Raw genomic sequence first — 12,610 nt, 5'->3', positions numbered from 1 at the left:
TTCTCCATTAATCATAGCCTCCCGCAACTACATGGTGCAATACAGCCAAAATAGATACATAAATAAAATAAAATAATCACAATTTAATATTTTTCAAACCTGATAACAAGTTTATAATTGCCTTTGGTCAATTTTGCAGACATTTAAATCAGCGTTTATTTAAGTGTGAATAATTATTCAGATTCATGACTTTTGTGAAAATGCACCATGACCATCCACAAAGCAAATTGCTCCCCATCAATCATTCATGTCTCCCCCCCCACCCTTCTCTTGCTCATCCCTCTCTAGTATCATGTCTTTATCCGTTTGGTTCCCTGGATCCTCCACTCACCAGGTCTTGCGGTGTAATCTGAGGGTTTGTGCGGTTTCTGGGTGTGAGAGGTGATGGGTACAGCAGGATGAGTGTGATAATCTCATGCTCTGGATTAAAGACCAATCTCTAATCTCTCTGGCCAACCTCCGTGTAGGGAATACCTCTGAGGGTTGTAAATTAATATCAACCCACTGTCTTAACTTTGCCCATTTCTATGTCCCAGTTTTTATCCGGCAACCTAAATCAATACATGTTGAAACAATAGATTGTGATGCAACAGCCAGAAGTAAATTCAATGACCTCCGTGCGCTCTATTATCTAGGATTTAACTCCCGATTTGAGCGTTAATCCTCCGAATGTGAGGATTCATCAAGAGCAGTTGCTTTAGGGATGTCCCAGGTTGCTTAAAATGCAGTGGGTTGCAGTTTAGCTGAAACATTCTCTCTCTGTAAGTGCTGAACATGAGCACTGACAACTATGCAATATCCATCAGCCAACCATGAAGGTTGCTGTGTCCTGCCTGACATCATGACCTGCAACACTCACAATTAATGTACCGTATCATGGGGTTAAATTGGTGTTAGTAATTCCTCTGGCTAGTTGAGAAGTGAGTGGCGAGAGTCAATTCAAGTCACGTAGCGGCTTGGAGGGAACATGATGAACTAATTATCTTGCCTTTCTTTTAAGTGACTAATAAATTTAAAACTTATTTATGGAGTGGGGTCTATTATCAGAACATGCGTCACATATAGCATATTATGTATGCAAGCCGAGGTTCAAATTAAAATAGTCTGACTGGTATTCACACTTTTGGACACTCTGTTTGAGCATGGAAGGACAATTCAAATGTTGTGTTTAAAGGTGGAACATCTATCCATTATCTACTGCCTATCCGGGGCCGGGTATCAGAGGCAGCAGCTTCAGCAGGGAAGCCGAGACTTCCCTCTTGCCAGCCACTTCTTCCGATTTTCCCGAAGGGATCCCAAGAGATCCCAAGTCTCTCCAGCATAACCTGGGTCATCCTTGGGGCCTCCTGCTAGTGTGACATGCCCTGAACACCTCACCGGGGAGATGTTCCAATGCAGACCAAACTCTGGCATACAGTGACCAAATTGCCCTGAGCAGGGGGTTCCATACCTCATACTCCCAAAGCAACCCCAACAGAAGTCACAGAGGAACACCTTCTCCAAGTCCACAAAACACATGTCGACTGGTTGGTCGAACTCCCATGCACCCTCAAGGACCCTGCCAAAGATTTAGAGCTGGTCCACCGTACCATGGGCGGAGCGAAAACCACACTGCTTCTCCTCAATCTGAGATTCGACCTCCCGGCAGACCCTCCTCAGCCAGTATCACTGAATAGACCTTCCCAAGGAGGCTGACGCCTGTCCTTCCTCTGTTTTTGGAACATTCACTTCGCTCTCCCATCTTAAAAAGACCACCCTGGTCTGCCAATTCAAAGGCACTGTCCCCGATATCCATGCGATATTCTAGAGGCGTATCGACCACGACAGCCCCACAGCATTCAGAGCCTTTAAGAGTTCCGGGCCGTCGATAAATGACACCTGGGCCCCTTTTTCAACCATGTCCGCCCCTGCTGTTTAAGTATTAATACCAATAAAAAATGGAGAACAGCTCTGTTATTTCAGGATTTTTTTTAACCTCAACTGGGGATACAAATGCCCTATGGAAAAAAACAACAACAAAAAAAACAACCTATGAACGATGAAAACTCTTCATTTTCTTACTGCCTATTTTGTTCAGGGTCAAAGGTGAGCTGGTGACATTAAGAGAGAGGCGCTGTACAATTAGTATAACACGCATGGTTCGTTGATGCTCACCTGGAAAATACTGCACGATAAATCACATCTAAACCCATCTTATCTTTGTTAGTCATCATCAAAATGTATTATTATGAAATGTGTAACTACTACCCACTTGGAATGAAATTACATGGACTGGACTTTTCATTTTCACTATCCCATATTTTAGTGCACAATGTGGGGCTGCTATGCAGTACTAAAGCTAAGATCAACCAAATAGAACTGGAACAGGTCATTTAATATGTTACACGGATCTGTTTTGCCTCACTTTTGCTCTGAGACCACGTACAGTCAAGGACTGTAATTTGCTGAGGGCATGGTATATCTGTCATTACAATTATTTATTTAATTCCCCCCCACCCTTTTTTTTTAAGCTCACCTCTGTCACTGGCATGTGTGTTCTCAGGGTTGAGTGTGTCCAGCAGGTGGATGGAGCTGGTAGGTCTAGTTTTGCGGTCCTCCTGTTGATGGTCTGATGAGCTCACACCATTTTCATACAGCTGACTTTCGCCGTGCCGCAGATGCCAGGTCAGACCTAACAGGTGGACCGCTACACACAAACACACACGCACGCAATGAGTGCCCAAGGGAGAGAAAAGATTGAGAAGATTAGAATTCAGCGTGTGTAAATGGGCATGTCTGACTCTCCTTTAATCCCCATATCTGTGCAATCATTCATTTTATGTGCTTATTAGTGTCCATCAAGGCAGCGCACAATTAGCAGATGCACAAAAGAACACAGGCAAACATATACGCGCACACACATGCACGGACGCACACACACACACCCAGCACACTTTCACATAGATTGTGGCAGAGGTGAGCAATTACCGGAGATCTTCAGAACTTGAGCCCAAGGCTGATATTAAAGTGCTAACACAGTCTTTTGTGCATGACTAATGATGCTTTGAAAGCCGCTGCCGATTCACAATCCATATGGGCCTTTTAAACAACAAAGGGTATGGGAGGATACTGGATTTCCCCCTCCCGCTCGTCAAACTATTTACTGGGAACACAATCCAACACACTGTTAAATAGAAACAACCAACACCTGCCCATTAAGTAAATTGATTGTCTTGCAAGACTGTCAATAAAACGTTCCATAAAATATTCACCGCGCTCAAACAAATCTTAATGTTCCTTGTATGCAAAGTTACAGTCCTACGTATCTTTCATTATTACTTGAAACATATCTTTAAAGGAAGCTTTGCTTCACTGAAGCAAAGAAGAAATAAATGAAATAAATCACTGCCAAGTTTTCTTCTGTGACACCTTCGGAACATCAAACAAAAGCGAAGAGTCAAACCACAAAGTAACTTCGCAATGGTGGCAGTCAGAGGCTGTCTGTACGCATTGCTGATCAAAGAACTTCTGAAGACTTCAAACATCTTCACTGTCTAGCTTCCTTTTGTTGATTGGTGGCACCCATAGAAAACCCTTGATACAAGCTTGCTAACTCGCACACAAAATGGCTGCTCATGAAAAAACCCCAAATGAGACACGATGACCGACACAAGTGAACAGCCTCACGCCAAAACACGACTTCCTGCTGGTTCGCCTCACACATGAATGCCTGGACTCCCACACCAACTTGCTTGCAACCCACGTGAGCTCTCGATCCTCAAACAGTTGATGAGGGATACCTAAATAATACACAACATTGATTTGGGACTTTTTGGTGCAGTGCTATACCCTCTCACGGGGAAAACAATATATACGCAACATCTTACTATCTTGAACCAATGTTGGTTAAGCTCTCAACTCACACATGATGAGTTCTTCAAAACAAAACACTGATGATTTCAAGGGCCATGAGAGAGACGTCATGCGACATTTAGTTCACACTAATGGAAGTTTCACCATGTGATGATTCCAGACATGGAGATGCACAAATTCTGCAAATCGATATGACTACAAGCCATTCATACGAAATGTGCCTTTTTTTTCTCACTGAACTCTAATTTTTATATTAAAAAGTTTTAGTTTGGGGGGGTTTGCCATTAACAAATTGGTGAAAAGTAAATTATAATGATGCTGTAGGATAAGGGATGTAAACGGCTTGGCTTATGTAGTGTGTGCTTGGAGGTTGCCCTCATTTACGATATCCCATTAATTGACTTTGATCCTGAGTCATTGTGACTTGGTCTCAAATTTACTGGAAGAATTGTAACTTGACTTGAAAAATCAAGAAAACTCGAGCCTTGACTTGGACTTCAGAGTTCAAGACTCCAGACTTGAGTTAGGTCGAAACTTGATGAGTTGTTCAGGTTGACATATGAAACATCAAATTAGTTCGCCAGGGAATGGATTTATCTATTAAGCAATTAAACCTCTTGCTACGGAGAACCACATGCTCTCATTTCATAGAATATTGTCATGTCGACTGGGACATCATGAGGGGTGTGCACTTCCGGCTACACAGTACAAACTATGGGCAGCCAAACTACAACATCAAACTTTGGTCGTCATTTAAATACCCATCCTGCAGCTGCCAATTGGCAGCGTCTTACCAGAGCTCCTGTGCTAAATACACACATGATTTTATTCTGTCTTTGGCAAATCTAAAATGATTTTCTTGTTTCTCAATGCACCAACATCTTTGTTAGTCCTGTGCCACTCGAGTGACAACTCTGTGGCAACAGTCCGTTAACAACTCTCCAAGCCTCTCCTCTTCACAACATCCCTAAAAAGCCCCTCTTGGAATACTTGCCCTTGCTGCTCATCAGTCAAACATTTTATTTTATTTTTTTGTCTTTGTTCACTCTTTCTTTTATAGTTGTCGACCTTTATCTTACAACACTTAGCATCTCATCTGTGATGAGGAGGCAAGATGAGGAGAGGATGGTTGTGTGGAGTGGGTGTATAGAGTGAGCGTTTGTAAGCACGGCAATATGAATTTCCGTTCTTTAAAGATACAAATACTACATATGTTTGGATTGGATTTGCAAAATAAGCAATGGCAGCAATCTCAAAAATGTCAAACATATTAAGGACAAATGTACATAGCACAGGTTTTAGTCAAATATGATGAGTGCAAATGTATTTTGCATTATTTAACGACTTAGCTTATGAGGACATGAGCAAAAGCAAATCTCAGTTTCATTTTGGGAGGAGAGTAAAATAATTTCACAACCTTGTAACACTTACATTTCTAGCAACCTCTGATAGACAGCTGATCCCAAGAAGGCCATCACTTTGAGTAGAATAGACAATCTAAGTAGTGTCCTAGCATTACTTTTTTTTTGTGCTTAACAAAGTTTTGACAAATCCAACTCAATTGAAATTCAGTGTTTCTCATATTCCAACAAAAACAATTTGCACAGTTGTCATGGTGATACAGTACATTGCTGCTCTGGGATTTATTATCGCCTTAGTCTGCCAAAATCAAGAGTAAACCTTTAAGCTCAAACAAGCTATAACGCAACAGGCAATGTGTGCTTGACGTATACACACATAAATAGAGATAAATCAACCAAACATTGCACACAGGGCAAGATTTTTTTTTTTTTTAAATCAGTTGTTGACCAGACAGAGACACACCCACCAATATTCTTAACCCGTTTAAATATAATGACAGCCTGCAGATTAGGAAAAAAAAACCCCTGAAAAACTGAAAACGATGTCCATGACAAAAGAAAAAAATCTTATCAAGAAGTGTCCCTCCTTCCCTAGCATGCCAGCTGTATAGGAAATTTCAAGGGGCAATAGTTCAAGTGGAAGGATCATGTAAAAATGTAATTATACAATTAATATTATTACAATTATTACAATTTGAGTAATGGGAAAGGCCAGGTATATAATACAACACACATGCTGGAAAAATTATGAATGGTATATCCATCCATCCATTTTCCGAACCGCTTTATCCTCACTAGGGTCACGGGGGGTGCTGCAGCCTATCCCAGCTTTCTTCAGGCAGTAGATGGGGCACACCCTGAACCGGTTGCCAGCCAATCGCAGGGCACACATAGACGAACAACCATCCGCACTTACACTCAAACCTAGGGACAATTTGGAGTGTTCAATCAGCCTGTCATGCATGTTTTTGGAATGTGGGAGGAAACCGGAGTACCCGGAGAAAACCCACGCAGGCACGGGGAGAACATGCAAACTCCACACAGGAAGGCCGGAGCTGGAATCTCTGCACTGTGAAGTCTACGTGCTAACCACTCGACGACCGGGCCGCCCATGAATGCCATTTATATTTTATATCATTCATTACGGCATTTTGTGACACATGTCCTGTGTGTGAATGATAGAAAAAGCAACACACACGCACACACTCTATCAAGAGCATGCAGTTACGTGAGCAGCCTGTGCTCTGCATGAACCTTGCTTGTGCTCTTTTTCTCCCTGGCTGTCTATCCATCTTTCCTTCAGTGTCTATCTTCTCAGCAATCTTACCAAAAGGTGCCTAACGGTGCCTACTCAGAGAAAGTCCAGTCATTATTTCCTAAAGAGGCAGCATCACTTTGGAGCTCGAGAACGAGAGCTGCTGCACAGCAAGCTAACAGGCCAAGGTCCTCTTGCACATGAATCATTGATCAGCATGACAGTGAGATGACTGCCACAGGTAATAGAACGGCAGTGCACTGAGGGGGTTTGGTGCTGTCACTTACCCCCTGAGATTGACTTGAAGGATATGCTTGAAGTGAGAATACAACTCAAATAGAGAGGGGCACTTCGACTTGTAGTACAGTTAGGAACCAATGTATTTGTCAAAATAACCGCTCCTATATTTTTCACGTTGAGAGCTAAAATAAAATGTCATTTGGACCACAGGATTTGGGCTTCGGTGACATTTACTTAGCTTGAAGTTAATTACTTTGCTAGCAGATCTCCTGTAGGTGTATTAACTATTTCTAGAGGGGTGAAGCAAAGGCCAAGGAGTACCTGTTAAATACTGATGCTGATTGGGAAATGTATCTTTAGTTTTTGCCATTGAAGTCAGCTTTCATTCTTGACCAAGTGTAGCAGAGACTTACAGCACCGGATGTAGCAGATGGCGCTGTGGTGAAAAAGATTGCTGAGGGAGGGAGTCACTACCAACTTCATAATAAATATTACTGTGACATACTGTACGATAAAGGCCTGGAATGGATCTGTATCACCCAGCACATTACACATTTCCAGTCAGATGGACGCGTTTAAATATGTGCGGCCTTGGCAGTGTTTTCTGACCCTTAACTCATTTACACCCTTTGACGTATAAATACGTCAATTTGCGCATAGCCGTTCCCTCCCCATGATGTATTAATACGTCAATCACGTGTTTTCATGGGGGAGGGTGCAAGAGAGTCCGATACAACTTCTCACCACAGGATTAGGCTTGACGGCAATGTTAAATAGCAAAAAAATGGCCATCGCGTGGCAGTGGTGCAAAAATCAACCAGGACCACGCAGCAGAAGTAGTAGAAAGGGCGTACAGTGAAGGAGGGGCATATGTGGATAGTGGATTGGAACATTAGCAACTAGCAACGATGGAGAAAAGGAAATAACTAACTAAAAATGATTTTTTTTTCGGTATAAAAGCGTCCTCGAAACAAAACAACAAAGGAGATGGTGTTTGTGTGGAAGAGAAAATGACGCTTCGGTCACTAATCGAAAGCGGCACCCGTCAAACGAACGTCGGCCTGCACAAACATGGCGTGCTACACGCAGCCCGCATAGCTCACGCCGAGTTTCGAGTTCATCTGATGAAGATGAACTTGCTTCACGTCAGCGATCATCGCTTGGCAGAGCATTTTGTGCCTCCCGATGCCCCACGTCGCCCACAAATCGTCTCCCCGGCGACTTCCAGCGATGCCGGCAAAGAGGCTGCATTGCTTCGCATGGCCGACGCCGGGCACACGTCAGCGATTCGTTGGAATCGTCTCGTAAAGACGACGGCGAAAATGATGAAACGGAGAGCGATTTGGATCCCGATGTCGGACGAATATGTGCCTTCGGACATAACGGAAAGCAGCTGAGAGTCCTCGCCAGAGCCGCTGGAACGAGGAGGTAACTGCTGACTAGCTTGCAAGTTCCCATTCAAAACTTCATCACTTCTTATGCCTCCTCAGTCACTTTTATGTACCGCTACATTCCCCGCTATACTATGAAGTTGCCAGTAACACTCATCATTTATGTACGGTTGATGCGTCTCGTAGATGTGGATGAAAATATGCGCCGTAAATGCGCTGACTTGCATGTCGCCATAGGTTTTCAAAAAACAAACAAACAAAAAAAAAACAGGACACATTTGGTCCGCTCAGCTCTGCTAAAACTACTAGTGTTAAATTCATATTCCATTTCATTTCAAATTGGATGCTGAGCAACGTGGAATGAATGGTGTAAATAGCAGTGTGCGAGCATGTATGTGTGTGTGTGTGAGATGTTGAAATGTAAGTAGAAAGCACCAATAAAAAAAATAGAAAAATAAAAGTGTGGTAATTGTACATACTTCTATACATTACAGATTGTCCAACCAGAAGCCAAAAGATGACGACTCCTCGCTTTGGTGGTGGAAAGAAAGGTAAATAAAATGATTGTACCTCACTCTGCAGCAAGATATATTTGCAACTTTTTATGTTTCTATAATTTATAGGTCGTGCATCTGGACGTGGTGGGATGAATCGATGTGGTGACAAACTGGATGGAAGCCAAAAACCATCTTCTCCACAGCTGCACTTTTGTTCATAGTTCAATAGTTTTGTTGTGTGCAAATAAATTATTTTGCGACAAAAACATTATTTGTAATGTTCTTTTGTAGGAGGAACACATTATTGAGGTATTTGAGCTGCCACAAAAGCAAAAAATAGTGTAAAACTTGAAATGATGCTTGAAATGCATGCTTTTACAAAAAGCTCATTTTCTCTGGATTTCTGCAGAAAATCGGCATTTTCCATCAAACTTAGCAGTTTTCTAATGCTGATTGCCAACGAACGGAGAAAGCTAGAAACAAACTTTTTTTCTGCTGAAAGAAGAGAGTCTCACCTTTCTTTTGACAGGTTGCATGTATATATAGCCATAGGACAGAAAATTCTGTGGGCCTTGCAAATCAGTCGAAATTCAGTAAAATGTGAGGGATTGAGGGGGTTGCTCCAGTGAAAAGGGGTGGTATTCAATTAGTTAATGAATCCCACTGTAGTAATAACTATACTTTTCATGATATTACTTTGTATTATTATATTGGTGGAGAGGTTTTAAGATCATCAAAAAATGTGAATACAATCCAATGACAACCCAAGAAAACAAAATAGAGTCTTTCAATTGCAATTTTATTTATTGAGGGAAAATATCCAAAGCTACCTGGCCTAGTGTGGAAAAGTACTTGTCCCCCTTGTCAGGTCATTGATTAACTTTGTCTAATCACAATTTTTGTAACACTGGGTTAATTTTCACTGACGACACCTAAGTGTGATCACCTCCAGACCTATACAATCAAGATTAAATAGTCTAACAAAATGAAGGCGACTAAAAATATCTAAGCATCATAATGTCACAATCCAAAGAAATTCAACAACAGATGAGTCCTAAAATTATTCTAAATAAATGAATCCATTTGTCTAAAAATGGGTACAAAGCCATTCCTAAAAGTTTTTAGGACTCACAAAAATTGCTACGAACCCGGGACTAGCAACCTCAAATAAAATGGTGTTCCCGTATACCACTGTTATATCTGACCGTTACCGTACTTAACCATTTCATGCACCCTGTAACCCGATAACATGATAAGCTGCCCACAGTAGTAACCGCTGTCCTTGAAAGGGTAAATGAGATTTGAAATCAAAGTGGGCAACTTGCTTGCTCAACCCACTTCCTGGCAAACTCATAAAAGAATTGTTTATGGTCTTGGGACCTCCCATCTTAAATAGTATTAATTTTTTACTCTCCTTTGATACCAGTAGCTTTTATCACCACCGTTATTAAACCACTACTTAATCGATAAAAACCTCGACTCAGAGGTTTAGTTTTTACCTCTCAGAGATTTCCGAGTTTTGTAATGTTATATTTGGAGTCCCACAGGGATCCGTATCCGTACGTCTTGCTTGGCTCTCAACGAAGGCGGACACTTTTGCTTTCTGCTCCTGTCCCCCACCCCCACCCCCACCCTTCCCTGCTCGCCACTCAGTCTATGTGCTGTCTTTGTCTGACTTTTCCTAGCCTCCTGTCGTATTTTCATCCTAAAAACAAACATGGAATTGGTTGGCTGGTCTCTCGATGCCATCGACAAAAATTTCTCGATGAGAAGAGCAGGCAGTGGGGAGCCTACTTGCCCCTCGGGGACTTTTGCTGCTGGGTACACCCTAGATCCTTGGAGGAAGCGGAGAATGGTGTGCCTGTCAACACTGTCCGTTGAGGATGTGGATGACATCTACATTTTCGGCCTTCCGATAACAGGTATGCTGCTGTTTGGTGTTAGCAGTTACCTGATCTATCGCAAAATTCAACCGACGGGAGCGGCTCTATTGGAAGTGAAGAGGCTGCCGGTCTAAGGATGGCATAGTGCGGCTGTCCAACACTCAGACTCAGACTGTGCTCAACCACAAACTGTTGCGGTTTTGGAGCGTCTCTGCAAGATGGTCAAGAACTTGGAGAAACTGGAATCCGTGCTCAAATATTGACTGAAATCACGGATTTGGCTGATCGACGCCACTAAAGACACATGAGCCACGGACTCAAGGCTGTCTTAAATTCTTGGGCAGCCTGCTACCAAAACAACATCTGCTATCTCGACCTTCCCCTGATGAAAGTATGCACGGAAGCTAGTCCCCCACCATCACCCCCTTCTTCATACATTCCCTTGTTTCACCGTCTTCATTGTTTATATCTTGTGACCTGTTGTAACTGTCATATGCTTGTGCAGGAGTTTTTTGCCTAACTCAAATTATTCTCGAAATGAGGGTAATTTGAGCGTGGATTTTTTTCTCCCCCTCTCCCTCCCTTGTGGTTTCTTTCTGCCTTCCGGGTTGAGTGAACGCTTGCGCATTTTGGCTGCCGCTGCTCAACCTGTATTGTTTTGTGTTTTTTGTTATTGTGCCCTTGGGTGTCTTGAAAGGCGCTTATAAATAAAATGTATTATTATTATTATTATTTGGGCCGTTACTGTTTAGCATCTACATGTTTTCACTTGGTGACATTATACATAAATATACCATTAGTAGTCACTCATGCCAATGATACCCAATTATATATACATTTAGAAATAACAAACCCCCCACGTTGCTGTAATGTGAAGGTGCCCCTTGTTGAGATTAAACAATGGACGTTTTTCAATATTTTTGCTTCTTAACTCGGATAAAATCGAGATCTTGATCATTGGCCCTGTTTGCCATCGGCGTTTATTGAAGGACACCACTCTGACTCTTTATAAATGTACTATTCTATGACCCAAATTGATTCAGCAAAAAAAAAAAAAAAAAAACAACAACACTGTTATATTTGACTCAGCTCACTAATATTACATTTTACGGTGTCCTTGTATGACAAGAAAGGTGCCTTCAAATAAAATGTATTAGGCTATTATTATTATTATTATTATTATTATTATTATTATTACTATTATTGTTGTTATTATTATAGAAAGATGAAATTATCAGAATGTGAACTTCGGTTCTTGACCAAGGAAGTGCAAACAGGACTGTCATTGCCTTGCACTGGCCGAACTATTAGATCGACAGGGTGAGGGTGTTTAGTGTGTGTGCGTGTGTGTGTGTGTGTGCGTGTGTGTGTGTGTGTGTGTGTGTGTGTGTGTGTGTGTGTGTGTGTGTGTGTGACGCTATTCCTCAATAAGGCTCATTTGCATAGGGGTGGGCAATTTCTTCACCAAATATATGCATAAATATGTGCAAATACCACTGGCGCACCGAGACACATTCTGTTTGGTGTCTCAGTTAGTGACACAATTCACCATCTGCGCATCTTTTGTTGATTCGACTCTGTTTGCTCCATTTTTACTCGTTAGCACCACGCAAAAGCCACACAATCCTTTCGTGAATCCGGCCCTCTGTTTTAAACACAACTGCCAACATCCACTTGTTGCCAGCAGGACACTCACAATCTGCAATTGCAATTCCGCGTTAACTATTTGGGATCTTAGTAAAAGATCACAATCTGAGTACATCACATGCAACACGCATGCCAACAGTACACGCAATCTAGTAGAGCAAACATGCAATGTACTGAACATACTTTGGGATCTTAGAATATCAGATCCATAGTCTTAGAATGAACAGGTGAAAAGAAAAAGTCAATAACTTGCATTCAAGCATCAGTCATTCCATTTAGTGTGTAGGTTAGCATGTATAGTAAATTCAATTGTTCATCCAAGTTGCACTGCATGGTCATGTCAGCCTCCAGCAAAGCCCCCAACTTCAGAGGGATGACTCTGGTGGCGGAGGCAGGGAATGCAGGTAGAGATAAAAGTCACACATGAGAGGGAGAGAGCGGCGTAATGGAGGAGAGAGACAAATGGGCAAAACAAGTGTGAAGG

At 42.1% G+C, this 12,610-nt stretch overlaps 1 protein-coding gene and 1 long non-coding RNA gene across 3 annotated transcripts in view; one reads left to right on the top strand and one right to left on the bottom strand.

Annotated features, from left to right (window-relative positions):
- Positions 1-12,610, bottom strand: part of tenm1 (teneurin transmembrane protein 1) — a 184,870-nt gene that overhangs the window by 94,717 nt on the left and 77,543 nt on the right. Inside the window, exon 6 of the mRNA XM_086099239.1 lies at positions 2,516-2,686. Coding sequence (XP_085955365.1) covers positions 2,516-2,686 — 171 coding nt within the window. The remainder of the gene's footprint in view (positions 1-2,515; positions 2,687-12,610) is intronic.
- On the top strand, positions 8,046-8,862 carry LOC147208680 (uncharacterized). 2 transcript variants are annotated; one of them, XR_015097453.1, is made up of 3 exons: positions 8,046-8,136; positions 8,594-8,650; positions 8,723-8,862. It is a non-coding gene; the product is annotated as an uncharacterized LOC147208680 (long non-coding RNA). The 2 variants fall into 2 exon arrangements; XR_015097452.1 differs by having other exon boundaries at positions 8,594-8,862.

This window comes from Hippocampus guttulatus, chromosome 2 (assembly GCF_054856545.1).
Source record: "Hippocampus guttulatus isolate MCC_2025c chromosome 2, RoL_Hgut_1.0, whole genome shotgun sequence".
NCBI lineage: Eukaryota > Metazoa > Chordata > Actinopteri > Syngnathiformes > Syngnathidae > Hippocampus > Hippocampus guttulatus.
This window is presented reverse-complemented; position numbering and strand designations above follow the sequence as displayed.